This window comes from Colletotrichum aenigma, assembly GCF_013390185.1.
Source record: "Colletotrichum aenigma strain Cg56 chromosome Unknown KSG_Cg56_contig06, whole genome shotgun sequence".
NCBI classification, from domain to species: Eukaryota; Fungi; Ascomycota; class Sordariomycetes; order Glomerellales; family Glomerellaceae; genus Colletotrichum; species Colletotrichum aenigma.
In genome coordinates, this window is record NW_023500912.1 from 2129169 (window position 1) to 2157161 (window position 27993).

The 27993-nt window shown below is 54.1% G+C and overlaps 12 protein-coding genes across 12 annotated transcripts; 5 read left to right on the forward strand and 7 right to left on the reverse strand.

Annotated features, from left to right (window-relative positions):
- Positions 1-735: 735 nt before the first annotated feature.
- Positions 736-2250, reverse strand: UAP1 (UDP-N-acetylglucosamine pyrophosphorylase; the record flags this gene model as incomplete). Its single annotated transcript, XM_037324864.1, has 1 exon — positions 736-2250. The coding sequence occupies one exon, from the start codon at positions 2248-2250 to the stop codon at positions 736-738; it is 1515 nt and encodes a 504-aa protein (XP_037176133.1).
- Positions 2251-4309: 2059 nt separating this feature from the next.
- Positions 4310-7912, forward strand: CGCA056_v009618 (Uncharacterized protein; the record flags this gene model as incomplete). The annotated part of the gene is made up of 3 exons (XM_037324865.1): positions 4310-4569; positions 4667-4860; positions 4923-7912. 3 exons carry the CDS (start codon positions 4310-4312, stop codon positions 7910-7912), a joined length of 3444 nt encoding a protein of 1147 aa, XP_037176973.1.
- Positions 7913-8478: 566 nt separating this feature from the next.
- On the forward strand, positions 8479-9138 carry CGCA056_v009619 (uncharacterized protein; the record flags this gene model as incomplete). The annotated part of the gene is made up of 2 exons (XM_037324866.1): positions 8479-8626; positions 8771-9138. 2 exons carry the CDS (start codon positions 8479-8481, stop codon positions 9136-9138), a joined length of 516 nt encoding a protein of 171 aa, XP_037176961.1.
- Positions 9139-9598: 460 nt separating this feature from the next.
- Positions 9599-11126, reverse strand: CGCA056_v009620 (Saccharopine dehydrogenase; the record flags this gene model as incomplete). The annotated part of the gene is made up of 7 exons (XM_037324867.1): positions 9599-9864; positions 9919-9947; positions 10006-10435; positions 10498-10607; positions 10667-10680; positions 10730-11008; positions 11088-11126. 7 exons carry the CDS (start codon positions 11124-11126, stop codon positions 9599-9601), a joined length of 1167 nt encoding a protein of 388 aa, XP_037176532.1.
- Positions 11127-11727: 601 nt separating this feature from the next.
- Positions 11728-12886, reverse strand: DAO1 (D-amino-acid oxidase; the record flags this gene model as incomplete). The annotated part of the gene is made up of 3 exons (XM_037324868.1): positions 11728-12149; positions 12202-12809; positions 12864-12886. 3 exons carry the CDS (start codon positions 12884-12886, stop codon positions 11728-11730), a joined length of 1053 nt encoding a protein of 350 aa, XP_037176546.1.
- A 1326-nt stretch (positions 12887-14212) lies between these two features.
- CGCA056_v009622 (uncharacterized protein) lies at positions 14213-16036 on the forward strand (the record flags this gene model as incomplete). Its single annotated transcript, XM_037324869.1, has 1 exon — positions 14213-16036. One exon carries the CDS (start codon positions 14213-14215, stop codon positions 16034-16036), a length of 1824 nt encoding a protein of 607 aa, XP_037176547.1.
- A 337-nt stretch (positions 16037-16373) lies between these two features.
- Positions 16374-17228, reverse strand: UTP11 (U3 small nucleolar RNA-associated protein 11; the record flags this gene model as incomplete). The annotated part of the gene is made up of 2 exons (XM_037324870.1): positions 16374-17063; positions 17133-17228. 2 exons carry the CDS (start codon positions 17226-17228, stop codon positions 16374-16376), a joined length of 786 nt encoding a protein of 261 aa, XP_037177111.1.
- Positions 17229-18511: 1283 nt separating this feature from the next.
- Positions 18512-20065, forward strand: CGCA056_v009624 (putative mannosyl-oligosaccharide alpha-1,2-mannosidase; the record flags this gene model as incomplete). Its single annotated transcript, XM_037324871.1, has 1 exon — positions 18512-20065. One exon carries the CDS (start codon positions 18512-18514, stop codon positions 20063-20065), a length of 1554 nt encoding a protein of 517 aa, XP_037176542.1.
- Positions 20066-20283: 218 nt separating this feature from the next.
- CGCA056_v009625 (uncharacterized protein) lies at positions 20284-20555 on the reverse strand (the record flags this gene model as incomplete). The annotated part of the gene is made up of 2 exons (XM_037324872.1): positions 20284-20405; positions 20468-20555. The coding sequence occupies 2 exons, from the start codon at positions 20553-20555 to the stop codon at positions 20284-20286; spliced, it is 210 nt and encodes a 69-aa protein (XP_037176544.1).
- Positions 20556-23948: 3393 nt separating this feature from the next.
- CGCA056_v009626 (Maf-like protein) lies at positions 23949-24806 on the reverse strand (the record flags this gene model as incomplete). Its single annotated transcript, XM_037324873.1, has 1 exon — positions 23949-24806. One exon carries the CDS (start codon positions 24804-24806, stop codon positions 23949-23951), a length of 858 nt encoding a protein of 285 aa, XP_037177109.1.
- Positions 24807-25488: 682 nt separating this feature from the next.
- Positions 25489-25930, forward strand: Max (the record flags this gene model as incomplete). Its single annotated transcript, XM_037324874.1, has 2 exons — positions 25489-25600; positions 25728-25930. 2 exons carry the CDS (start codon positions 25489-25491, stop codon positions 25928-25930), a joined length of 315 nt encoding a protein of 104 aa, XP_037176545.1.
- A 339-nt stretch (positions 25931-26269) lies between these two features.
- On the reverse strand, positions 26270-27799 carry CGCA056_v009628 (putative threonine--tRNA ligase; the record flags this gene model as incomplete). Its single annotated transcript, XM_037324875.1, has 1 exon — positions 26270-27799. One exon carries the CDS (start codon positions 27797-27799, stop codon positions 26270-26272), a length of 1530 nt encoding a protein of 509 aa, XP_037176539.1.
- Between the last annotated feature and the right edge of the window lie 194 nt (positions 27800-27993).

Consider the following 27993-nt stretch of genomic DNA (forward strand, 5'->3'; position numbering starts at 1 on the left):
AGAGGGGCAGGCAAAAAGGGACAAGAACACTGCCGAGAGAACGAGGTCACCTGCACATGTGGGCGCATGAATCACGATCCATGTGGTAAATACCGGACACGCTCGCTTTCTCATCTCCATAAAAATTTCTCTTCGAAAGGAGGGGAAGGGTTCAGGGACGGAAGACGGTAAATAAAAATAAAAGGAGGCTGTTTTTGGGGACGTCCAATCCCCGGCTGGCTATTTGCACACACACACAGTGTGCGGTTGTAGCCAAGCATACCCCTTCCTTAGGATCTCATGAACTGGCCCAAAGATCTGGCATCCCAAAGCTTGGCGGCGGCGACTCAGACGATAAAATCAATTTTTCAGTGTGCAGATGCCACGCCTCCGAGCCGCATAAAGTGTGCACGTAAGGAAATAGGGCTGCCTTGACTGTGCTTGGAGATCTTAGTCTGTTGTTTATGGTTACTTGCCTTCGCTGGAGGACAATCCTCCCATCGCAGAATTACGCCAGGAACTAATAGACGTGAGCAGAAGACGCTCAAATTTGTCCGAACATTCGCGAAAAAAGCCTTGCAAGTTAACACCTTCGCCAGAATAGATGCAGTGAACCAGAACTTTTTCGTATTCCATACTCGAATCTCGAGAAATGGTGACTTGCTATCCAGCAACTAATCCATCAACCCGAACGGTTATTTCAAAAATTATCGATCCTGTCGAACGCCCATCATCCCGTATCATTAAGTCATACACTTACTCAACCTCCAACACGGCGGGAGCCTTGACCTCCTTGCCGCTGAACTTCTCCAGACCCTCGCCGCCATAGCTGAAAAGAGGCGAGACCTCAACACCGTCCTCGGTGCTCTCGCCAGTGACGATGCCGCCAGCGGCCTTGATCCAGCGCTTGCCTTGAAGCATGATGTCGCGCTTGCTGGTATCGGGGTCGTCCTCGCCGGTGCCGCGGGCGTTCTTGAGGGGCGAGAACTCGTCCTCGCGCTTCACCTCCATGGAAGCGAACTTGCTTAGGTCCAACATGGGGAAGACGTCGAAGACGAACTGCTCCAGCTTGATGCCGTTGGGCTTCTCGGGCTTGACAGTCTCGCCAGACTTGAGGTCCGCGTAGGGAATCTTCTTGCGGGCAATGTGGTGAGGCAGCTTGTGGGCCCACTGAGGAATGCTCTCGAGGAAGCGGAACGAGTAGTAGTGGTTGACAATGTTGGCGGCACGGAACTTGAGGACGCCGGGCTGCTTGGAGTCCTGGGCCTCGGCAGTCTCCTTGTCAATTTCGGAGTACTCGACAACGTCGGGCTTGCCGTTCTTGAGCAGAATCAAACCGACCGACTCGGTAGCGTTGCGCTTGCGGACAACCTTGGTGGTGATGTCGACGTCCTTGGAGGCAGAGAAGCCAATGAAGACGGGATCAGCAACCTTGACGAGGCAGTTGTCGACGCAGTAGGCGTGGATGTGCTCGATGCCCCTCTTGCGCATGTCGCCCATCACGTCCGAGACGACGAGCGCCTGGTAGATACCTCCGTTGCCATCAGGGGCAACTGCAACCTTGCCCTTGGACTCGAGAAGAATCTTGCCCTCGTTCGAAATGCAAGGCAGCACGCCCTGCTCGAAGATGAAGACGTTGGACTTGTCCAGACCGAAGTAGTTGTTCTCCTGGAAGTACTTCTCCGTGGGGCCGCGAGTGGGGCCGGAGGTCATGACGTACCACGGGACGACGGCCTTGCTGGTGCCGGCCTTCTTGGCCGCGAGCTCCTGGACCTTGCGAATACGCTCAGCCTGGATCTGGAAGAGGGACTTCTTGCTGGGAAGACCAATGTCGTAGCAGCCCTTGGGCGCAGAGCTTCCGAGTCTGGTGCCCTGACCGCCTGCCATCAACACAACAGCCACCTTGTTCTGGCCGATCAGGTCGAGACCTGACTGGTACCAGCTCTCAATATCTTCGGGCTTCGAATCGAGGATACTGGCGGTGGCGGACTCGGGCAGGGGCTCGAGACCGGACTGAGTGGAGGCATCGTCGGTCTTGGGAGGGTTAAGGGCGCGGTCGGTGATCTTGTTGATGTGCTCAGGGTCGAAGCCGGACAGCTGCTGGTAGAGGGCAGCCTTCTCGGAAGAGGGGAGGTCGTCGTAGAAGGTGAAGACCTGGTCCTGGCCAGCCTTGGCGTACTTCTCCTTGAGCTGAGAGAGCTGCTCGACAGAAGGCTCGGTGGCAGCAGGCTTGTTGGAGCCAATGTTGAGAGCAGACTTGATTGCCTCCATGTTGGGTGGTGGGTGTGGTGTGGGTATCTCGGTGGGGGAAGCTATCAGTCAAGTCAATTGCGGCTGCTGATGATCAGAAAGCAGTCTGATGTGATGATTACAGAAGAATGAAGGTTGAAGGCTGAAGCAGTAAGGCAGGAGAAGACGAAAAGGCGGAAGAGACCAAGTAAACAAATGAGGTCGACAGGAGGTAGCTTACCTTACTTGTAGTCCCCGCCAAAGACCCCTCCATGGTCCAAATATAGTGCCTTAAAGGGGGGGGCAAGCTGGGTGGTCGTTGTCCAGGTCCCCGCTAGTTGTCAGGTCAGATCAATTGGCTCAGTCGCTTTCAGATGGGATGGAGCCCCTCATTCCAGGGCAGCGAGACGCCTTCAGGGCATGATAGGTCGCTTTCAGCTGCGAGCCCCTCACTCCAGTTCGTTTTCAGGGGATGCTCAGGAGCCAGCCACATCAGCACATGGCGAAATGCTCCCGGGAAGGGCGATTCAGGGCCTGCACCCTACGTAGAGGGTAAAGTGGCTGAGGCAACGTATTTGCTGCGTACAGGTCCGGATACGAGGACGAGGAGACTCGAGCTGGAACGCTGCAGCACGGAAGCGCATCCTTAGCTCACGTAAGAAACTTGGTAAGACGTGATGATCATCATCATTCGGCAGCCACATTGGTTGCGGGAGTCGGGGCTGTGCGACTTTGAGTGGCAGAAACTTGGCGGGAGGCGCCGCTAGGTGAAGAGCAAGCTGTCAGAAAGTAAGGTTGGTAGGCGCAGGCGCAGATAGGTAGATAGCTAAAGGCGCCATCGTGCGACTGTTGAACAGCAAGTAGTGCCGAAAGCCTGGTTTGGCAAACCGAAGACTTCAACTAACAGGTGGATGTTCTTTAGTTTAACCCACTCGTCGAATACCTATCTTGGATACGCAACTTGCTAGAGGACAAAACTTCATCGGAGGAGATGAAACCGAGTCAAGAGCTCTCAGTCCCAAAGGAAACCAAGACGTGACTTAGCGGTGATTCAGCACAGGCGAAAAGAACCGTGCTTTAAACCTGAGGAGCTTTCTTCTAGGTAAGGCAGTCAGTCATGAGAGCTTCATTTCATCAATTATCTGGAAAGAAACCACGGAGAAGCATCAAGCGGACCTACTACCCCTCATATTTTCTGGAATTTCAGAATGACGGCATGCTACCAGGCATGCGCGTATGCTTGAGCAGGGCCAAAGACCGCAAGGTGGTTATTCTGCCCGCCCGCTTGAAATTAGGCTTTGATATACGGAAAGACAAGATGAGTTTAATTCGAGAAAAGAAAGGAAAAAAGACATAATAGAGACTGGACCCCTCCTCAGTCTGTCTACCTGCTCTCATTTCCACCATTCTTGCTTTACGGCTGCCTACATATGATAGGTAAACTACCTACCCGGGAAGTGACTCTCGTGCCTCATTCTCGAGTGCTCCCTCCTCTGCAGGCCTGCCCTGCCTTTACCGCCCCTCCATCATTAAGCCCTCCCCGTTTCCATCCTTTCAGCCCCAAATTGCCCGGCCGGCATCCGTCGCCAGTGGTAAAGCAGGCACGAATATGCGTGTAGGGGCATGTCCTGATCGCCTGCATCCGTACTGTGCAGGCCCCTTGCCGCGATACACGGTGCAAGGACATTGGTTGACGGGAACCCTCTAGGTGAGGTGGTGCAACACCCTGTGCCTATACAGTGGGAGAGTGGTGTCGCTGGTTAGCGCTCCAGTCCTCCCATGTAGTGGAGGTTGTCAGAGCCAGACCTGAGCCTGCCCGCCCGCCCTGGATCGGGTTGGGTCCCGTTTGGCTTGGCTCGTGGTCGACGTCGCCGCCGCAGACTGCGCTCCAACTGCCGAGATTTTCTTCCATCCTCTCCCATTCGCTTCTTGACCGATCTCTGTTACCGCCCTCCCACCCAGAATTTCCCCCCCAGCGAGAGCGGACAGGCGAACGGTCTCATCCTTCGCTTTTTGTTTCGTACCTCCGCTCCTTTTTTCTGGTTTTGGTTCTGGTTAGGCTCCTGTTTCTTTTCCTTTTCCTTACCGGCTCGACGCGGCGATGTTATGGACCCTGTTCGTGAAAATCCTCTTCGTCAGCTTCCTCATCGCTTGGTGGCTTAAACGACCTCAGGGCCGCTTCTACAAAGCCTTACTCTACGCCGCCTCAGCCGCCGTATTCTATCTCGTCGCCCCCCTCTACGCCTCCCTCTGCCTTGCCTGGTCCGTCCACTACACCCGCGAGAGCATCCGGTACTGGAGTCTAGATGAGTTGCTTCTTCGACATGCCAGCATGTTGGTGACACTCGCCGCAGTCATTTGGTAAGTTGCTCCGCCCTGCCTTGCACATGGGATCTCACTGCCACCTCCCTGCCGCCTGTCTTCCTTGCGCCCATGCGACTGACACGTCCCCGTCTAGGCTGCTTCACCGTGCCTGGCAGACCCTCTGGAAGCCCACTACCGACTTGATTAGCATTCTTGGAGTCGACGTTCCCGAAGCCCCCGATGTATCCCTGGCCGGTATTAAGAACGACGCCGCTACCCTCAACTGGACGCGCCCCTCTCACAACCGGCCTGTACAAAAGTTTCTAATACAGGTCAACGGTGTCAATGGTTAGTCCGGCCAACGAAGCCTGTCGTGCGCTGTGTTGTGGGGTTCTAACAAAGTGCTGCAGTTGGCGAATCGAGATCTGAGGAAACGGCGATTACTGTAACCGGCCTCAGGCCCAATCATTGCTACAACATTCGCGTCATCGCGGTCGGTCCGAATAACTTCCAAGCCGGGAGCCAAGTCATACGATTACGCACATATCGATCCGATGGACGGCCAGAGCTAGGAAACTCCCGTCTGCCCGACAGCTTTCAGGACCAAGAACCCCGATCCAATCATTCCCAGTGCACTGAAGAGAATGGCGGACGCAGTCAGGTTCCTACCATCGAGGCGGCGCCCTCTCTCGAACCCGGATCGGCCACCGCACGGGAACCCGCGACCAGTGCCGGCCAGAGACGCAACACCGTCAACCGACGACACTCCCCATCTATAGCGAGCCAGGAACAGCCAACTATCAAAGATCTGTCGGGCGACCATCCCGAGGCGTCACTGAAGGATTTGGCCGACACTCTCGAAAAGCAACGGAAGGAGATTGACGATACAGCTGCACTGCACACGACCGAGGAGACCGAGTTCAGGCAACTTGAACAGCGTCTCAAGAAAGAGAGGGATGAGAAGAAGAGAGTACAAAAGGAGAAGGATGATGCCACCGCACAGCTCAAGCAGAAGGTCAAGGCTAGTTACGAACAAATGCGCCAAGCCAGCAAGGACAAGGCGAAGAAGGAGAATCAACTCAAGGAGAAGCAAGATAAGCTCAACAAGGTCCGCGACAACATCGACAAGTGGACTACCGATATCGAGAACATGCGCAAGACGCGCGAGGGTTTTGCTGCCGAAAAGGAAAACCTGGAGAAAGACCGCGATCTCAAAGTGAAAACTCTGATCGAAGAGAACGCGGCTCTCCAAGAGGAGTTTGATCAGCTTGAGGCCGAGTACAAAGAAAAGAGGCAACAACTGAAGGAACTCGAAGACGAACGCAAGAAACTTCCCGGTGGAGAAGAAGACGATACTTGGCGAGAAGACGACCGGAAGATGAAAAGGGACTTCGAGACCAAGCGGAGAGAGCTCCAGAGTCAACTTATCATGGAGAACAGGAAAGCTCAGCAACTCGACGGGCACTTGCATATGCTAAACGCTCAAATGTATGCTGCAACTCAGCAAGGCATCAATTTCTTCAACCAAGCGAATTCCTCCGGCGTCGACTTTGAACAGAACGTACCGGTGCAGATCAAGCGAAGAAGCCGAACCGGAAATTCAATGACGAACGCGGCCGTTCCGTCTCCGACTGGACTATACTCCGCTTCGGATTCTCCGTATGGCCCTCCAAGCGGTTTCGGGAGTCGTTCGGGGTATGGTCAGTTCGGAGACATGCAGGCCAACGAGGGATTACCAACGGAACAGTTTCTTGAAGCAGACATGCGAGCCCTCACTGCGGGCGCTCCATTGAGCCCCACAGCCCAGATGCTGCTGCCATCCGGAATTTTAGGCGACGACTTTGATGATGAGCCTCATAGCCCCCACTCGTTTTCTCGAAGGAGCCCTTTCGCGCCAGATCAGCACAACGATGCTCATTCGCCAGCGCCGTCCGGCAATTCCAAAAGTGCACATTCTAGTCCTCCGGGCTCATCTCACCAGCAGAACTTCCCTCCTTTGTCCTCAGATATCGCCGACCACGCATCCCTTAAAGATGTGGCTGCTTCTTCGGGCGCACAGCCGTCGCCATCGGGGCACCGGCTTGGGAACCTGTTCGCGTCTTTCCAACGCAATAGAGGCGGGAAGAGTGCCGAGGAAGGCGGCCCACTTCTTGGTAGTCTGAAGCATGGTCAAAGCCAATCTTTCCCACGGCAAACCGACGATTCAGAGCCATCAAACAGACGCCGGACTAGTTTCTCATCGTACACGCAGAATCGGAATTCTGCTGGACCAGAGACTCTTGAAGGAAGCACATCATCGCTCGTACCCAAAGGTATGCTATCGTCGGCTAGGCGTCTCGTGCCTTTTGGCGGTGTCTTTGCGGATCGCGATCCAAGCAGCCCGAGACCTGCTTCCATGGCATCGGCAGACATGCCACGCCCATCCACAGATAGCGGACCCTCTATCTGGGGTCACCCGGGAGATAAGAGTCGCTTCTGGACAGACAATAGTATGTGGACTTCTCGGAACCCGTCTAGGCGACCTTCGATCCACGGCTCCCCTGCGGCTTTGAAGACAACCTTGGCGTCAGAACAAGATGAGATTCTCCGCGACGAGGTGCTGAAAGACCCCAGTCAAGTCGGTGTCATCGGAAGCAGACCACCAGGCAACAAATTGACTGCAGACGCTAGAACTTTGAGTGGGCGTCTCAATCCTGCAGCACCGACTTTTATCGGAGGTTTGTTCGGTTGGAAGGAGAAGGACGGCGACCCGAGCAAAGGCAAGGACAAACCCAAATCCAAGGATAAGTCCAAGGACAAGGGCAAGGACACGAAGGAAAAAGCAAAGGGCAGAGATGCTTCCGCTCCCAGCCTCGACTTGCCCCAAGGTTACGATTCTTCTCCGAATGAGTCCAGAAAGTCTCGCGATGCCTTCTCCATCCACACGCAAACGTCGGTCTCTGAATCTCGAGAGTCTTTGACCTTGGATCGAGCGTTATCCAGCACGCTTTCTGACCCCAACTCCATCGCCAAAGATCAGGAAAACGTTGTCCGCAAGCTGTTTAGGAAAGGAAGCTCTAGCAAGTTTAGTCTGTCTTCTCGGCTGAGTAAGGAATCCGGGCTCTTTAAGAAGGGCCCCGGAAGCACCACGAACTCGGACAAGAATATGTCAGCGGAGAGATCTAGCTTCGGCGACATTGACGACTACGGCGAGGAGGGTCTGCTCGGTCGCAGCTATGAAAGCGTCTCCGGCAGCCCCTCCTTTGGCCCGTCCAAGTCCAAGGAGTCGAAGGAAAGCAGAATGACGGGCTGGAGCAGCAAGTTTTCCATGAAGAAGAAGGGCAAGGACAACAAGGAAACCCCCGAGTCATCACACCGGGCCCTCGATAGCGATGTTGATGAAGAAAAGAAGGACATTTGAGTCCCAGCGTCAATTACCAGGCAGTCTTAGCTACGTAGTGCTCTTCGACAAAAAGAAATAAAAGCAAAAACTCCGCGATTCCATTTTACCTTATCGTCTCTTATTGCACTTGTTGTGAAGAGTTCCGCTGCAAGGTGCGGTACAAACCCAATAACAAAAGAAACGCAGCATTGCGCAACAAAATTCAAGAATCTAATATCGTTGTCAATATACTATCTCTTTTCGTCTTGTTGCTTGTAGTTCTTCACAGCCGTGTGGGAAGGGAAGGCGGTGAGGCTCCTCCGGCGGCAAAAAGTCTCAATTAGCAAGCTCCGTCCGAATGCACGGGCACTTCCATCCGAGAGCTCTGTCGCTCTGGATTTACCCACCTTTGACGACGGGCCACTATCGAACCACCCGCGCAAACCCAAACGCCCGCCAACGACGAGAGAAACGGCAACCGATCGAAGGGCGAACACGCACAAGCACGACCTGCGGTGTCGTTTTCGAGCAACCAATACAAAAAGCAGGACCCCCAGTGGGTGTCGAAGGCAGATCTTCCCCCGGGACATTCGTTGATGGCCGCGATGGCGGCTCCGAACCCGACCGGCGGCGCCGGCGAGGGCCTGCCGATGCCCTCGCGCAACCCGCTCCCCTTATCGGCATCCCAGGAGGCGCAGATCAGAGACATCTACCACCAGCGTGTACGCAGCGCCTGTGCGCCCGAAATCAAGGGTAAAGTTCCCCCCGTCTCCTCCACCAACCCCTCGTTCCCACGTCAGCCTATCTAGGCGGGGAAACTATAGCGGGAACACCTGTACCAGTCACTTCTGGCGATACAGTAGAGAAGGCTAGCTGACGCATTGTGCCCGCAAACAGCATTCGCAGATTGCGCTCTCAACAGGACATTCACCGTGTCCTTCGTCTGCAGCGACCAGCTGCGCGCGATGAACGGGTGCATGAAGGCGCACGCCACGCCACAGAACCACGACGCCGCGCGAGAGGAGTGGTTCGCCAAAAGGCTCGAGAGGCAGCGTGAGCGCGAGCGCAAGGCCGTTAAGAAGTCACAGCAGGAGGACTTCATCCGCGAGTGGTGGGGTCTGCCCGAGAAGGATGCCGAGACGAGGAGGAAGGAGGAGGAGAAGATGAGGATGGCCGAGAGGGTTGGCGGATATGCTGCTCGGGACCGGAAGCGGTGGGAGGAAGAGCAGGCGGCAGCGGCGGCGGCGGCGGCTGCGAAGAGGTGAAGAGGAGGACGAGGACGAGTGGGAGAGGATGAATGCATCGTAAGCCCGAGAGGATAAGGGTATTGGAAAAAGGGGTCGGCGCGGGGCCGGCCGAAGAGAGTTCAGATGCATATATGTTGGGTGTTCCGGATTCGTGGCTTGGGACACCCTGCTCTAAAGGCGCAGGCATTTCGGCGTGTATAAATATATCAACACCATGTAGACTACAAATCACCAAAAAGGGGGCCGAAGCCGAAGGACGGCGGTCATGATCATCGAATATTTGCCAAGGTCTTCTTCTGAGAAGACCTGCAACTTTTCTATTCAGTGACATCCGCATTCCGAGTCTAATCTTTTTTCTATGTAGCTTTCAAATCCCATAGGTCTTGTTGACTCTTTTGTGCCCTTGCAATCGTAAGATTCCTCCCTATAAACGCCAGAGTCCATTTCAGAAACACAGATACGACTTGATCGGAGCCCACTAGGCCTTGTTCTCCAGGGACTCGGCGGGAAGAGTGGCAACCTTCTCCTCGAAGAGCTTGGTAGCGCGGACCCAGACCGGGTTGGAGCGCCAGTTCTTGAGTTCCAGGAGAGTAGGCAGCAGGTCATTGCTGAAGGCCTCGGAAGCCTCACGGGGCAGCAGACTAGGCAGGTGGTCGATGCTGATGACGCTCAGGGGCGGGTTGTCGTAGCCCTCAACGGGGACCGTAGGCTTGTCGAACGTAGTGGCGACGGTGTAGATGGGGACTAAAACATTTCACTTAGTACGAGCTGAGAGTGGCTCACGAGATTGCGACTTACTAGGGTTGTGGGGGTTGGTGGTATCAGCACTGCACCAAAACGGTTAGCATGCGGTCATGAGGATAGAAGGAGTCGTGGTGAACAAACCTAACGTCGCAAACAACGCTCAGCTTGCGACCAGGAGCCTTCAGAGACTCGTGGTTGACGAAGTGGCCAACGGGTTGGTTGAGGTAGATGCAGTTGACGAAGATGTCAGACTCAACAATCTCCGGGAAGGTCTTTCCCTTGCGCTCAGGAGCGGTTGTCTCCTGGATATCCCACTTCAAGATATCTGCGATACCAGCCTTCTCGGCCATGGCAACTGCGCCACGTCCGCAACGGCCAAGGGCTCCGATGACCATGACACGCGGGGTGTAGCCTGCCTTGGCAACACCCTCGGCCAGCGCCTTCTTCACGTCTGCGATCAGAGCATCCTCGTTGGGGTAGCTCTCGACGCTGGGGTAGGGCTCGCCAGGGTGAGTGAGCTGCCAGGCCCAGTTTGAGATCGCAAGCGCGGCACCTGCGAAACCAGCGTGGACTGATTATAGAGTTAGGACTGTGATGGAGTAAGGAAATGTTCAGCAGCTGAGAATTACTCACAGCCAAAAGCTGCCACCCGGCGACCGGAGTCATCGGCCAAGAATTCCAAGTCGAGGAGTGTGCCGTTTCCGCGAGGGTAACGGGACAGGGCCTCAGCCCAGCCACCTTGCCTAATACATTGTCAGTCACAGAGACACGGGACCTTTATTCAGTGCTGACGGTATCGTACTGCTTGTAGCAATGCTGTCACTAGTTAGCGCAATTCAAAAGTGTACAATCCAGGGCTGCATACTTGGAAGTGAATGTAGGTGTGGCCAAGAGGGCTAGTTCCCTCCTCAATCTCCTTCAATCCCAAAACGAAGTATCTTCCGCCGTCAGGGGAGGAGGCAGTCGGGACATCCTTCCATGAGCCGGTCTCGACAAGCTTAGCGCCCGCCTCCTCGAACTCCTCGTCGCGGAAGAACCTTTGGTACTCCTTCTGCTGGGGGTTCTTCTCGACGTGAATCTCGTATCCAGCCTTGATGAGGGCTCGGGTCGTGCTCGGGGTGAGGGCACTGCGGTGCTCCAACCACTTAAGGGTCGTTAGCAATTACACTCTCGAGGTCACTTCGAGGGGCATCCCAAAGCAATTGCGACAAGAGTAGACAAACCTTGGTCTCGGCGCGAAGATGGATGATAGGGGCAGACATTGTCGCAGTTTTTGCAGAGAAAAGAATTGACCTGAATTGACTCAATTGCGCAAGTTTATGTGTCGAGGGCAAATATCGCGACGTCGAGGAAGGTGTTGGGGAGAGGAGCTTGAAGTATGATGATGGTGGGGTAGTTATGAGTCTACGGATGGCAAGGTAAAACATCCCACCTCTGACTCCTACAGGGAGTTACAGTAGGGGTTCGTACACCGCCTTCGGAGCGCGGGGTACCTTACCTTACAATGAGATGGCAGTGACTCAAAGTTTTTGCCCTGGCCTCAGCTCCTTCCATCCCGTCAACCAAAAAAAAAAAAAAAAATTCCTTTTCCCAGCTGCTGCCGGTGATTTATCCGCCAAATCAAGCGTGTCCGCTCATGCCAACCGGCATGTCATGCAGGTACCGAGCCTGCAGCCACCAAACGGTCGTCCGAACCAGTCTATTCTCAAAATTTGTCGCCGATGATTGTGGCCGATGTCGCAACAATCTCTACTATGGTGCCAGGGTCCACAGCATGATCACCTTATCGACGGGACATTTTAGGTTGGCATCCCAGCCAACAGTAAACTGCCAATCACAATCGCGACATAATCAATTGCGCTGCTACAGACGCGCTCTGGGATTTTGATCTTGAAGCAACCCGAGGGCGCCCTCGGCCATGCCCCAGGACAACTCGAATCCTCTTCCACCAAGCCCATATGCGTGGATGATGGTCCGGCCATCACTTGCATCCTCTCGCTCAAGTCTCAAGCCTCCTCTGCGCGTAGGTCGACGGCCAACAACGTCTTTGAGAACGCGATATTCGCCGCTGTCACCCAGAATGGCAGGGTAGGTGGCAGCAAAGGTCTTCAGCATCTGTTCCCGCAATTCTAGCGATGGCTCAACGTCCCAATTGTCTGGCTCCTTGGTGCCTCCAACTATGGTACCGCCGTCAAAGTTTCGAGGCACACAAAATGTCCAAGATCCATCCGCATTCTGTCGCGTCACTGTTGCCGGGCTGAAGTTGGCCACTGCACAAGTTTGCCCTGGGAATGTTTTAGAGGACTCTTTCTGCGGAGAAGTCAAGGAATTACAAACCTCTAGTGATGAACGAGTTCTTGTCACCAAATCCGAAGCCAGAGCAATTGACGACTGTCCGTGCGTCTGACAGCTCCTTGATACCAAAGACCTCAAGAGGGTCGCTGAGCTCTTTGCGAATCACCTTGCCTCCGTTCCATGCGAACTTACGCAAGAGGAACGAGCAGTAAATCATGGGATTGACACACCATGTCTTATACTCGCAACCCCACTTCACCTTGTCATCAGGAAACTCGCTGGGACTCAGACGCCTGAACTCGACCAACCCAAGCCTTTTGGCTTTCTCCTCCGTGAGCGCCTTATATTGCTCTGGAGGATCCTCGAGGTACTCGATACCGGGCATGAAAGTGATGCCCGCCTCGGGATTGCTTTTGAAGAGCGACTCCATATGCCGGAATGTTCTCAGAGCCATGGCGTGATCACGCTCCTCCATCTTGTTAGCCGGTATCACCCATCGATTGTGCGCCCCGCCCCATTGCGATGTGTAGTTGACCGAAGCCTTGGCATCAATGGTCTCGAATGGGCTCGGAAAGTCCCTGGCTACAATCGTGACCTGGTTTCCTTCTTGCTGGAGTCTTACGGCGGTGCTCAGACCGATCACGCCGGCGCTGGATCATGTTAGCTGCTGCACACTGACAGGAGGGGCTGTGTGGGGTGATTACCCGATGACTACGATCTGCGACATGATTCCGGTAATATAATCTCAATGTTGCTGTGTCTAGGCTCAAATATCATGAAACCTCCATGGACTTGACCCAATATATGGGTTTTATCCAATCGTCGTTGAGTCAAAGGTATTACTGAAGCCAACGCGATCCTCAACTTAGCGGTGGTCCGGTCTCCACCTTTGGCTCCAACAACGCCGACCTCGGGAGTTGTTCCCGGGGGTGCCCGGTCTGGCGAGCGTTCGGCCGAGACTGGGGGTTCCGGTCAACGGGACTCTGACCCGAAGGCCGCACCGACGCCGGCTGATACTACCGGTCAATACATACTTTGGTCGAAGATGGTCCTCATTTGCACCGGACTATTGATTTTGCCCTCAGTCCGTAGATGGGGTCGTTGATCAGGCATTCTTTGTACTCAAGTTCTGTCGACAGCACCTCAGACTTGCAACGGACTTGATCTTGCGACTTAACTAGAAGCAGCGCCGAAACATGAAGCTTTCTACATCAGCAGACTCTCGATCTCTTGACACTAGTTATTGAGCCTTTTCCAAGGGATTATGGCCCGATTTGGCTTTTTTCGAAGCTACCTGGAACGGAGACCTGCATGCCGACCGCATTTGGCCTGGCCCTGCGCAGAAACGCAGCCAGACCCAGGCGAGGTGCTCAATCAGCCGGCCACATTTCGTTCCTGCGTCGCATTTTCACATCGGCGCCCAAGGGATGTGCAGGTCGGCATCTCACTAGCCAAGGCGGTCAGAGTCGAAGAAGTTGCACCAATTTTGGGGTGTTGACCAATCGCACAATGCTCGCGTTCAACCAACCCCGCGCGCCTGTCTCTCAAACCCCTGGTCTCGGCGGCTAGGACGCAGTGTGATGGCCCGGTTGATTGGCCCAGCCCGCATCTCGCAATCTATTTTCGTCTGGCAACTCGACCACCCTCCTGCCCATCCCCTCCATCTTCTTGGCTCTCACCACTCACCGCGGCCCGTCAGGCAAGCCAGCGCTTACCAGGTCTCCCGTGGGCTACCTGCCATAATTGAACCCAGTATGCTCCGTAGTGCCGGCGCTTTAATGCCAGCAGAGTATATACTCTCGTGGTTCTGTTGGCAATCGTATGTTGACATGCCTTTTTCCCCTTTCATCTGGTTATCTTAACCAGTGCCGCAATAACAAACCGACGTTCTGTTTGTTCTCAGTTGCCGGCTTGTTGGGACCATGCATCGGTAGCAGTTGGACTGCCTATTATTCATTCCATTGTGGCATCCCCCCTTTACTTGTGAAGAGCCTGGGAAGCATCAACCAAAGGGGAATCCCAACGTTCGATTCGAGAAGCAACACAGCCCATCATGTCGGCTCAGCCACCCTCTGGAGGGTACTCTCTCTTCCCGAACCCCAACACCAAGCCCCCAACGGTACGGAGACCGGCATCTCGGACTCGAACATCGGAGTCTCGCGAGCGCTCGCGGACTCGGGCTGTGTCTCCGGAAACCATCGACTCGGTAACCCCACCCCGCCATGGAAGACAGACGCCGCAGCAAAGGATGCAGTCGCCGGTTGAGCGATCGCAAACACCGCAAGAAATCCGTCAACCCCAGCCCAGTGAGCAACACGCCTCACCAATCAACCGCGAGTTGCCGCCACTGCCTTCAGAGGCAGTTTCGCCTGTCCAAAGGCCTGCCCCCACTGCTGAAGTGCCGCCTCGGTCAGACACTGCCTTCTCTCAGGCGCAAACACTAGCACGGAGCAACAGCCATCGCTCTCGCAGCTCGATAGCAAAGCTTCCACTGCCTGGAGAGCCGTCATCGTCACAAGAGCCTGCTGCTCTTCGGTCCATCTTTCCCCAGTATAACCCCGAAGTGCCGCTCAATCAACAGGAGTACTTCCCGACTCAGACCAGTCCAACTCATATTCCCAGAGCTGTCATTAATCGAACAACGTGGTACCCGGAACGAGAAGCGGATGGGCAAGAGGCTCAGCACAGAAGCCCGGTGAGAAGTCCGATGAGTGGCGGTTCAGCGCCAAGATGGCCCAGAAGGAGGATCGAACCTCCCATCATTCCCAACGTTTCGACAAATGAGCAAATGAAGAACATGTGGAAGGTCACCAACGGCTGGAAAGCCTCCCCTTCTGAAGGCAGAGTGTACTGCATGAAGCTATCCCAGGAAAAGGATGCTCCGGTCTACACCTTGTCCTCGACATCTCAGCCATTCTACAACCTCAGGCTCGATCCCACATCTGCATCCGCATACGTTACTCTCAGTCGACACGACCCTAACAAGGTCTACAAGGCCCCGAGCCCAACGGCGGGCTCTTCAGCCAGTAGCATCCTCAGCGGCGTCGTCGGCAACAAGGACAACGGCAAAGGCACTGAGAGCAAGCACTGGCAAGAGGTCCTCACCACCACTCTCGAAGAAGAATCCCGCAAGCATCCTCCGAATGACGGCCTGGTTGCCCTTCTCTATCCGCAGGCAGCGGCCAAGATGGCCCTGGACAGGCCAGACGACATGACCGCCATCGTCACCGCGGAAACGGAGTGCGCACGGCTCGTCTGGGACGACGACTCCAGCTCGCACTTCGTCGTCCACCCAGCGTTGGCCACGCCCTTCTGCGTCACCATTCAGCGCTCACCCGCCTGGAGCCGGGTCGAGTACACCTTGGAGCATCACGAGTCGCCTCAGCACCTCGCCAAGCTGACCCGTGACGGCACGGGCGCTGGGTTCCTCGAGGTTGATACGGCCATCGCCTCCAAGATTGAGAGCTTCTTCATCGTCGACGTCGCCGTCACGGCGCTGCTGCTGGTTGCGGCAAGCGACGAGAAGAACTCAAAGGTCGAGACTTTCGAGCCTCCTCCCGCACCGCGCGAGCCTGCTGGCGGCGAGCGCCGGCTTAGCAAGCGGGAGGAGAAGAAGCGTGCGGCCGCCGCGCGCAGGGGCAAGATGGAGGAGTTTGAGATCGACGTCGAGAGCCAGGACAGCAGCCTTGGCAGCTTCGCGAAGCTGGAACAAGTCGGAAAAGAGACGCGCGACAGGATGCCGTGGCCGTTGAGGGCGCTGTTCAAAGTCTTGTCCGCTCTGTTCAAGTGCTTCGTGTGGTTCCTGACGATTGGCTTCAAGGCGCTTGCTGCCATCGTCAAGGGGTTGGCGAGGTGTGTTGGCGTCAAGTCGAAATGATGACGGGAAAAAAAAGCATGAGTTTGCTTTGAATGAAATAATGAGATACCACTTTGTTGATCCGGGTTCCTTTTTTCTAGTATTTCTTTGGGGCCGCATGGTGTTGGGAATAATTGGGCTTCGTTTATGAGACCTTGTCCTGGACGAGGACAGGAGCGATGAATTTCTTTTCTTGTACATCTAGATCTATACTCGGGGGCCTGGGTATCGCATGACGACTTTCTGAGCGTGGTTTCTCACGCCGCTCAGATATTAGGATAAATGAAGAACACGAAAAAACACACCATGAAACTTTTGTTCGCCGACCGCAAATTTGACTGAAATATGCATCCCGTGTTCACCTCTTCCGCGTGCGAACCATAATCTTCTTGCCCTTCTTCGTCACACCGCCCGAGGTCGCCGTCTTGGCCATCTTTGCCCGCTGTATTTCGAGGTGATCCTCTGTCTTCGCCAAGATCTTGAGTTTCTTCTTCGCGTTTTGGAGCTGCAACCGTAATAATTGCAGCTTCTTCTCTTTTTTGCGTTGCGCCTCCTCCTCGGCGTTGTCTTCATCGCCGAATCCCTCGAACTCGTCCTCGTCATCGTCGTCCAGCTCCATTGCCTCCTTATCGATAGCCTGTTCCCTCTCCTCGGTGCTTTCGGCAAAAACAATCTTTCTAGGTTTTGCGGAATTCGTCTCGTCGTCGTCGCTATCGTCGTTCGTGGTGGTTGCGTTGATGCCGCCAATGAGCACGATCTGCTCCTCCAGGCGCTTCACCTCCTTGGAGATCACGTTGCGCATGGTGCGGATGTAGCCGACATCCTGCGTCTTGAGCAGACGCACCGTGTCCACATCCATGGCCTTGTTGCCGCGGTCACCCGCGATGGTGCCAGACCATTTCTTGCCGTCCTTGAGGCGCGAGCCTGGGCCGGAGCGGCTGAGCATGCCAAAGTAGAATTCATCTTCGTTACGTTCAGAGGCCTTTTGGCGCAGGTGCTTGATTGTATCCTTCTTCTTGTTGTAGTCCTTGGCACGGAGGGAGTAATCCTGGAATTCGGAAAAATAGTCAGTAACGGAATTTGACGGGCGCGCATCGTGAGGCCATGCTTAACAAACCTTGTGCTTTTCGAGGAGACCGAATCTTTGGCGCTCCAAAGGTTGAGCACGCTCCCTGTGGGAGCGCCTCTGTACGGCGTTTCGCATAGACGACATGGTTCTGTTGTTTTGGACGCAAGACCACCGCTCGTGATCTGGTTGCTGGGAGGCGTGAATAGAAGCTGACGATGTTTAGCGCTTCTGGGAGGTGGGATGCGGCAGAAATTTGAAAAATTTAGGCGGTGAAACAAGCTCCAGCCACATCACACTGTCAGTGTGGCGCTGTTCCCGCTTTCACTGTCCGTCCCTCGGCCGACAAACTCGGGCCGTGTTGTGGGGCTTTCCGCAGCGGACCACCGTGCCCAACCTGCACCCCCGAGCCGTTGTCAGCCACTCTCCCCACTTGTGGCCGCTACGTAAGTGTGCCGTGCAGCCCGTCAACTAGGTTCAGTCAGCTCTCAACCCTTGAAACATGTCAGGTACCATGAAACGACACGCTATCGCGGCTCGAGCCATCAACCCAGTCTGGTGCCATCTTCCAGAAGACGACTCATGACAGCTGCGGTATTGTCATGTCAGTACATGGGCCCTGGGGAGATGGAATGGCATCTACGTATCCGACATGGCGAACCATTGAACGATTCATCGCGGGCAAGGGTATCTTCTCCACGCAGATGGATCGTGATGTGCAACCCACGTTGCATCCGCAACCGCCCGCATCTGTGATCCTCCGTCATGCTGGATGAAGATCTAAATTCTCAGCTCATCTGCATGTTTTCAGCAAATCCAATATTACCCATCCCACCCACGATCCTGGGCCAAGCGGCATCCAAGCCACCGCCGAGCGCGTCCAATCGCGAGGTCATCGGCAGCGCATCCACGGCCACGTCCTGTATGTCCGGGGGATCTCCCCAGCACGGACAGCATATGGTCAGCGCCAACGAACCATGGGTCTCCTTTCGTGTTTCACGGAGGACACACACCACAGCAGCAGAGCTTCGAGACGTCAAACGCCGCAAATGGCAAAAGACCTGCACCACGGGCTTCGCGCGGCTGCTGTCCGATGACGAGAGACTCGGAGAAGGGCTGACCTTTCTTTTACAAAACCACCCGAGCTCGCCTGTTTCCTCTTGTCTCTTGCAGCTTTCATGTTTCCGTGTTTGTTTCGCTTCCACGTCTAAGTCCGTTTTATTTCATCCAAAATGGTTGCGAAATTTCATTTACGGAATTCTCCGACATATCGGGTGCTTGCCTTGTTTGTCATACTTGTCTTCGTCAGTCTTCTATTTTTGAAGGAGGAAGTCGAGGAGCCGACGATACCACGCAGTAGTTTCCCATACAGCGCGAGCAGCTATGATTGGTCTACACACCCCCAGAAGCATCCAGTGCCAGACGCTGAGATGGCACGCTTACCCTCAGAAGAGCCACTGGAGCTCCCCAGAATCCAGTTCGAATTTGCGGCGGAACGTTCAGACAGTCTTAAGAGGGACCTCGGCCTCATGAGCTCTCGTCGTCATGAGGTCAGGAATGCTTTCAAGAAGAGTTGGCAGTCTTATGTGAGATATGCCTGGGGATACGATGAGCTGCAGCCATTGTCACTGAGAGGAAGGAATCGATACAACGGATGGGGAGCTACACTGGTCGATTCTCTTGACACGCTGTGGCTGATGGGCCTACACGACGATTTCAACGATGCTGTTCAGTATGTGGGCGCCATCGATTGGAACAACTCTACGGATCCAAGATGTAACCTTCTTGAGACGAATATTCGCTACCTTGGAGGCCTGCTATCTGCATACGATCTAAGTGACGAGCCAGTACTTCTCAACAAGGCTATTGAGCTGGCGAACATGCTCTACGCCGCCTTCGATACCCCGAATCGGTTTCCACCTTATACATTTAACTTTGCGGATCTCAGAGCCGGAAAGGTCTTGCCTGATCCTTATCAGAGCGCTGCATCGATTGGCAGTCTGTCGCTGGAATTCACAAGACTGGCTCAAATTACGGGAGAGTACAAGTTCTACGACGCAATCGAACGCATCAAGATGGCTTTCGACCAGATCCAGAATGAGACATTGCTACCAGGACTGTGGCCCAACTTCATCAATGTTCGTGATGATTTCCAGACCCCGAACAACATTTTCCGTCTAGGCGGAGATGGAGATTCGCTTTACGAGTATCTGCCGAAGATGCACGTTCTTCTCGGCGGCCTCGACCCGGCTTATGAGAGGATGTACAGAAGCGCTGCGAAGGCAGCCAAGGCTCAGCTCTTGTACCGCCCGATGACGCCCAGGATGGACGATGTTCTCTTGCTTGGAACCGCCATTGTGAACGAGAAGCTCCTGAAGATCGACCAAATCGCCGAACTCGAACACCTTTCCTGCTTTGCTGGCGGGATGTTTGCCATGGCCGGCAAGCTTTTCGAGAGCCCGGAAGACGTCGAGGTTGGCGATAGGCTGACCAGGGGTTGTGTGTGGGCTTACAAGTCTTTCAAGAGTGGAATCATGCCCGAGAAGTCACAGATCGTCAAGTGCGACACGATTGAAGGCTGCCCATGGGATGAACAAAAGTGGGCGGCCCAGAGCAGCCGCCATTCTCCCAGGGGTTTCTCAAGGATCGACAACCCCCGCTACAATCTGCGCCCCGAGGCCATCGAAAGCCTGTTCATTCTCTACAGGGTGACTGGACGAGAGGATCTGCTGGACATGGCATGGGATATGTTCCAGGCCATCCAGAAAGCGACTGCAACCGACGACGCTCACGCTGTTGTGGCTGACGTCACTTACTCGCAATCACGACAAGAGGACAGTATGGAGAGTTTCTTCTTCGCTGAAACCCTGAAGTACTTCTACCTTATCTTTTCGGATCCAGAAATGATCAATTTGGACGAATGGGTGTTCAACACACAAGCTCATCCTCTCAAGCGACCTACGGCGTCTTGGAGCGAAGCCTGATTTACACGAAAGAAGCGATGATTATGATGTTCACTAATATTAATAAGACGTGGCACTCCTCTGTGCCGCTGAAACACATATGTTCCGGCCATTCCATTTTCCAGATGATGGTAAAGATACCTTGAGCATTCAATACCCCTCAGCTTCCCAACGACAGACTCTATCACTGTCTAGTCGTGTTGGCCCCTCCTCTCCCTCCTAACTCGTGTCGTTTGAGGTTATATCTTTGCGTCTGGACTGCCTCGAGGAGCTATTTGAGCCATCAGTGGACTCCAAGGGTCTGCGTACGCTCCAATCCCGCTCGAGCCCTGGATCCAGACGGAGAGCATCTTCGACGAGCCTGGCCATAAGATCATCAGTCTCTACAGATCATTATGGATACGATGGGAATTTTGGACATACTTTTGGATTGGGTTTTGCCTTGCTCTTTACAGCTTTTGGGAGCGTCGTTCGCAAATGCCACGGGGCGGTTCTCGAGCTGCCGAGGCATGACTTTGAGGAAGGGGTTGATGGAAAGAATTGGCTTTGGCCAGATCTAATTTTGAATTATCTGCCTTCAATCATGTAGTCATGAGCCAACAAGTATGGTTCAATGGAGTGCAGGGCTTCTATACAACATTTCCAACAGCAAAGCATGCTGCTGCCCCTCATTCTGTGCCGCCAGCGTCCTCAGCTTCCCATTCTGCTTGCACGCTTTGCCGCTCATGACACAGAAGGCTACCATATTTCTTTTTCTCGCGCGCAAAAGTCGAGATCGCCTGGTCTCCTGATCTCGTATACCTGACGGCCATGGAGACCAAACAGGTGGTATTTCGGTTTGGTCTCTGCAGGAGAGGCTGGTTTTCGAGACTGCCTCCGCAAGGTCATAGCGCATCATACGATCAAGACTGAGGAAATCTTTCGTGGCTGATTGGCTCGCCAGTGTTTTGACGGCAATCTAGATCGAAGACATAATAATGAAACCTGCCTTAGTGGGCAACATCGTGCATATAATGACAGCGATCTCTACCTGTCAAGAACGTCTTCCAACAAACCCTGTACCATTTTGGTCGAAAATATGCATATCTACATGGAACTTATCCAAGATATATGACCATTCTCCTGCATCCATGCGGGTTTTGACAAGCTCATCCTCGAGAAATGAGAGCTGACCACTTTCTCGAGGTTCGAGGCTCGCATCGCGGCGGAATAAACCTTCCAGAGAAATACGTGCTGTGACGGTTCCTGCAGGTTGATCTTATGAGGACGTGCATGCGAAGTCAAGGCCGCTGAAGGCAACGTAGGCGCAAGATATTGACGATACCCTCACGGCCAAAAATCGGCTAATATCAGCCAATACCGCTCCGATCAAGGTGAGTTTGATGCTTATATTCATGAGGAGCTACGAAGCCTCAATTGGTAGAAGTGCTCTATTCAAGCAGGAAAAGAACTGCAATTATGACTGTAAGACATCCTAAGAGTGCATGCTAAGATACTTTCTGCATTTGAAAGAGGCTAGGTGAATGCTTATAAGTTTCTAGTAACTATCATAAACAAAAGAAAATCTGAATGGTTTTGATGAGAATTCACCATGAGATGGGAATGGGAATGGGAATGGGAAACAAGGATTCAAGTCCCATTGCTTATTGGTCAAGCGGCAACGCTGTCACATCCTATTTAGATTAAGCTTACGAGGTAGATCTAGTCAAGGAGACTGTCATTATTGCTTTTTGTCTGCGGCTTGGACCGCCGGCAGCCAGCAATACAGTCGGCCCGCCAAAGGCATACTAACTAGCCTCGCCGATACCGATCGCAAACGTACGATTTGCGCATGAAGGGCCTTTCGTCCTTGGGCGTCCTTTCAAATTACGGAAACTCTTCCTCAAGAAATCAATTATTTCACAACTTGTCGTCTATTTGGTTTTACCCCCTTCTACTCCAACATTCCCCTGTTACTCCCTTCCTCTCTCTCTCTCCCTCCCTCTCATCCTGCGTGATAACGATGGCTCCGGCCAGAAGTCACATCTGCAATCTTTCAATGTTCTCTCAAATACTAATCTGTGGGCTAGAAGAGCTGATATATTCAATTGCTAACAAACCAGGATCGTCAGTCAGGCTAAGAAGCATTTGGCTTTATAATTCAACCCACCAGGAAATTATTTAGATTCTCGACGGTTTGGCACTTATACTGCTGCAACTACCTAAGATAAACAATAAAGCGAGTCAAGTTTTAACAGTCTGCAATCTAGTAACGACCGGTGGATCTCCACGTCATGCTGAAGAGTTTCATGTTTCGGTTGGTTGTTCTTCATCTAATCAGTTGACTCGATTCATATGCTCGCATTTGAATTGCCTCGAGGGTTCAATTCGGCGCGCACAGGACTCCAGGGATCGTCGTAGGTCTGACTTTCGCTCGACCCTTTGATCCAGATGGAGAGTATTTCTGATGAGCCTGGTCCGCTTGGTTAGATTCATGAAGCAGGTGAAATAACCAGGAATCAAGTCATACGTGGTGAATGAGGCATGGTCAGGCTCTCAGTTGTCTTGGGAGCATTCTTTGATGATGATGTCTCGGTGGAGTTCTTCTGATCGGAGGGCATCTTTCGAATTACTCAATAACGGAGGATGATATGAGGTGTAACTTTAGCTGCACTTAACAGATTTCACCGTTGAAAGCTACCAACATTTACAAGTGAACAGCATGATGATGCTTTGACGCGGCGAACTAGACACATCTTATGCAAGCGATGTCACCATATTGTTCCTCCTCCGAAGATATCAATATGATAAACTATTGAAAGAAAGGAACTTTGGGAGCCGCCGAACCAGAATCTCTAGGCAAGGCTGTGATGGCATGCAACTCCTGTGCACCGAAGTTTCGGCCAAAGAGTAGGCCAAGGTGGCCGCAGGAGAGGATCCTTAGGAAACCTATGATACAGAACTGTCTTATCGAATAAAAAGCCCCAAATTTCTGCCGGGAGGCACGCGCCAAGCGGCAATATCGTGAACGAAAAGGACTTTGGAGAACCGTGCATGCTTTTGTCTAAACAACCACAATGCGCTCAAGCCTTGCCGGGAAATGGGCGAAGGGTCAATGACACTGCGGCCATATGGATCTACCACCCGTATTTAAGCCCTTTATACGCAGGCATGATGTTCAAGTAATGTGGCTTGTCACGACGGGACTTTGGTACACACAGATAGATATGTTTTAGGGGGCATGCGGTATGTCTGCATCCTATTGGGGCAACATTTAAGCTAGCCTGCAGCATCGATATGTATTTTGGTATTTCGGGATGCCCAAGTGTTACACAATGCTGCCACAACCTAGGTAGCACCAGGAGACTAAGACGATTATGTCAATGCTCGCCTACAGGAGGTCAGGATAACGCACGGAATTTGGTTGGCGTGTAGCCTTGCCAGATAGCCTCAGTCCGTCGATTGTGTCTGCTTTCGTCGAAGATTGGGGCATAGGATTGCCTGCAGCACTTATCAAAGAGCTTCAGATGTCAACGATTCAACTTGAAATGCAAGACTATTGTCCAATTCATGTAATGTTGAGACTGATTTTGGTTCTGATCCGGCGAAACGTACGCCGAGGCCTTCTCATAAGGCCGGTATGGCACATCCTTCCCGGTTTCGTACGTGCTGCTTTTGAAGACCGACCGAAGCTTTTGTATTTTTCCTCTATATGTACTCACCAAAAAAAGTTTATGGCACCTTCAGTCTCATCAAGCTGATTACCACTTCGGCGAGATTGGTTCAGTTTTCTGGTAAACCATCGACGCCAATGAGCGCGGAAATTTGGCTGACTGCCAAATCATCATTCCGCTGTTTCCACATGCCCACCTGTAGTTTCATATCATGGTCCGTCGCGAGCCATCTTTGTATTTTCATCACCCATTCACTCGTCATCCTCTTCAGCCACCTCTTCCTCATCCTGCTTGAAGACAGCCTTCTCTGCCAATGCCAATGTCTGTCTCACAGGCAGGCCAACTACATTATCGAAGTTACCCTCAATCTTCTCCACGAGCACCAATCCTCCTATTCCCTGAATACCGTAACCACCAGCCTTGTCAGCTCCCTCTCTCGTCTTGACGTACGCATCAATGACATCATCCGGCAGACCGTTATCTTCCTGTGCAAAGTACACCTTTGTCTCCTCGGTATGTGTCGCAATCTCGTAGCCGGGCGACCGCGCGTCCTCCCTGGGGGCAATCACGCACACGGCCGTCAGCACGCGGTGCAGTCTCGTATCACGCAGATGGCGCAGCATCTTGATGTGTTCGGCCTCGCTGCGGGGCTTCTCCAAGACGCGGCCGTCGCGGGTGACGATGATGGTGTCGGCGGCAATCACGACGTCCGGGTCAGGGATCGATGCCAGGTGCGTCTGCAGGGCCGTCTCGTATACGTCAAGAGCCTTTTGTCGCGCCGTGGCGGCGACGTACTCATAGGGGCCGTATGCGGACTTGTCGAGGTCCTCGGGCTTCGTGGAGGGTGTGATTTCGAGGTTCGTGAGGCCGACCTGCGCGAGTAGCTGGCGGCGTCGCGGGGAGGCGGAGGCGAGGACCACGCGCTTGGATTTGAGGTAGGAGATGATTGGGAGGTTGAGTGGCAGCGGCGCGCGGGGGCCGGGACCGGGACCGCCGGCTGGTGGTGGTGGCCGGGCGGCGGCACCGGCTGGGAGACCGTGTTCGGTCGAGCCTTTGGAATAATCCGGTGGGGGGTCGGAGAGGAGCGAGGTCTTGACGTCGTCTGACATGTTGGAGGAGAGACGTCTGTGCGGAGATTGGGGGGAAAAGAAAGATGCCGAGGGACTTTGGATGGTAAGGTAGGTCGCAGCTGAGAATGTCTCCGAGTCTCGAAGCTTGTCAATGGTAAGGGGGGAAAGGCACAGCTATCGGAAAGAGAGGAGGTTTGTCGGAATTGTGGGGTGGGATTTCTTGATTCCCAGATTCTGGACGGGCAATGACACACCGGAGGCGCTCATTGGAAGGCACGCCGTCACCGCCCAGACGCTGTACCCACGGCCACGACTTCGACATGCCAACCCCGCCAGATCCACTTTCTCTTATCTTATCAGCCGTCATACCTACCTAATGGCGAAGGGGCGCTCAGCTGCCGCAGTGCCAGCCCTGCCTGGCGCGGAAACAAACGTGCTGCAGGAACTAAGTTGACAGGGGGGCTGCAAGTCCGACAATGCGCAAGGGGGGCAGGGGACTCAGATCTTATAAGACACCCGGGTCTTCTTGCTGGCGCAAAACGTAGACGCATGTGATCGTTGAAACACACACTACTGCCTACCTCACTACCTCAACTGCCTTCGCGGGCCCCTCCCGAGTAGATTCAACGACACACCATCCCCCATGAATCTGCACGACGTAACCGAGACCTTTTTGCGCTGTTAGTTGATTCGTCTCTTTCATCGCCTGCCTGCGCACGTCATGTCCTCGCCCAACAAGTCCAATTCTCCGTCAGGAGCCGCTGATGGCGACCAGCCCGAGGAGAAGCCTCGCCTGACCGAGGCCGAGAAGAAGCAGAACCACATCGCATCTGGTAAGGAGTCTCTCCCAATCCTGTCATTTCAACCCGTACACAACGCAACCACCTGTGCAGAGCTGCAAACTCAGAGACGGGGACGCTCTCGTGGCGTGAAACTCATATTCTTACATTCTACGAACAGAGCAGAAGCGACGCCAGGCGATCAGGGAGGGCTTTGACAGGTTGACGGAATTGGTCCCGGGCCTCGAGGGCCAGGGGCGCTCGGAGGGATTGGTTCTGAAGAGAACCGTCGAGTTCATGCGCGATCAACTCGCGGAACGGCGGGCCATGGTTGAGCGCCTCGAGAACAGTGGCGTGGAGGTGGACGAGAAATTCAAGCGCTGAATCAGTCAGTCAGCCCAAGTAGCGTCCCATCTCGTTATTCCACGTGTGCTAATGCGATTACAGTGCACTGGTTACATGGTCTGGCAAACTGGGGTTTGCGGCGTTCGACATAATGATGCGCTAACGTGCCAAGCATCAATTTTTGACAACATTGAAGGTCGGAGATGGAGACGAGTAGTAAGAGCAGGTTTATGGCGCGATAATCGGAAATGATTAATGAAGGAGGGGTTCATGCTGTTAGTTCATTGGCGTCATAGCATCATGACTTTTAATTCCCAAAGCCAAGCCAACCTCATCGAAGGGGTTGTATGTTGTACACGTTTTTACACAGTTGTGAGTCTATTGGTATGTCGCCGCCATTTCTTTCATCTTTTCAAGCAGGTCACCGGGAGTCATGTTGGCCTTTCCCTTGTAGCCGGCCCCCCGGTCGCTCACGGCAACTGTTCCGCTCTCGACGTCCTTGGGGCCCACCACAACGCAGAGACTGTATTGCTTGCTCTGCGCCTCTGCGACCTTCTTCGACAGCGGCCGCTTGCTGGCATCAATTTCGACCGCGAAGCCGGTCGGATGCGGTTGCCTGGCCCTATCATGATTATGGCCCGTCAGGACGTTCTTGACTTCCGAAGCCCACTGCAAGACAGGCTCCGTGTCGTTGAGGCACAAGATTGCAACCTGGCGTGGGTTCAACCAGAAAGGCCACTTGCCCTTGTACTCCTCGATCAAAAGCGCCATCAAACGCTCAACGGATCCCAAGATGGCGCGGTGAATCAGTACGGGCGTCACCACGCCGTTCTGCTCCAGCTCTGCCGCGTCAACTTCCTCCAATGGCACGCCCTGGGCCTCTTGTTTTGGCGCGGGTGCGCTATACTCAAGCTCGAATCTTTGAGGGAGTTGGAAGTCGAGCTGAATGGTGCCAGCCTGGTGAGACTTCCCGTCAGAGTCACGCAACATGACGTCGATCTTTGGACCGTAGAATGCGCCGTCTCCCTCCTTGATCGTGTACTTCAGCCCAGCCTGCTCAAGAGCATCGCGCAGCTGCGCCTCTGCGCGCTCCCATTCTGCATCGGTGCCGATGTAATGATCCGCCGGTCTGGTAGACAGCGCAAAATCGAAGTAATCCAAGCCCAGGGCCCCGTATACAGTCTTCATGAAGTCGAGCGTCTTGAAGACCTCTTCCCTGATTTGGATCGGTCGGCAGAAGATGTGGCCATCGTCCTGGTGGAAACGTCGCACGCGCGTCAGGCCACTGAGGGCACCCGAGACCTCGTTCCGGTGCAAAGGACTGAAGTCTGCGTAACGAATGGGAAGGTCGCGGTAGCTGCGGTTCTTCGAGGCGAAGATGAGGCAGTGTCCAGGGCAGTTCATGGGCTTGAGGCCATAGTCTTGGTCCTCGCCCTCCGCCAGTCGACTCTCAGCACCCTTGCCCTCTTGGGGGGCCTCCCTATCACCACAGCAGCTCTTTGCCGCAGCCTCGGGGGCGCGCGCACGGCTGGTGACGGTGTACATGTCGTCGGCATAGTTTTGCATGTGGCCTGACACCTCCCAGAGGGACTTTTTGTAGATGTTCGGTGTGATGACCTCGTCGAAGCCGTAGTGGGTGTACTGCCGTCGCAGAAAGTCCACCAGGCGATTGAAGACTCGCGTGCCGTTGGGGAGGAAGATTGGGGACCCGGGGCTGTAGACGGACGTGGTGAACAGCTCCTGCTGGACGCCCAGCTTGCGATGGTCGTACTCGTCGGGGCTATCCGCGGGCGCGGCGGGTTTCTTGTCGGAGTACCATCTCTTTGGTAGCGGTTGAGGTCTCAGTGATGCACTTCGCAGACTCGGGATCACTCGAAGAGCTGGTCGAATCGCCCGTGCGGGAAGCATGGCGCAAAGTGTCGCCAATTGGACGTCATGCCATTTGACAAAGTCTGAAAGCTCGCGAAATTGTGATGCTAGGATCTTGCAGCTCCGTCACACAAGCACGCTAGCGTCGAAATTCCCACAGGGAGCGGCACGGACCATTTCATCGCTTATCTTATCAACATTCGGGACGGGGCCATTATCCTGAACTCCCATGT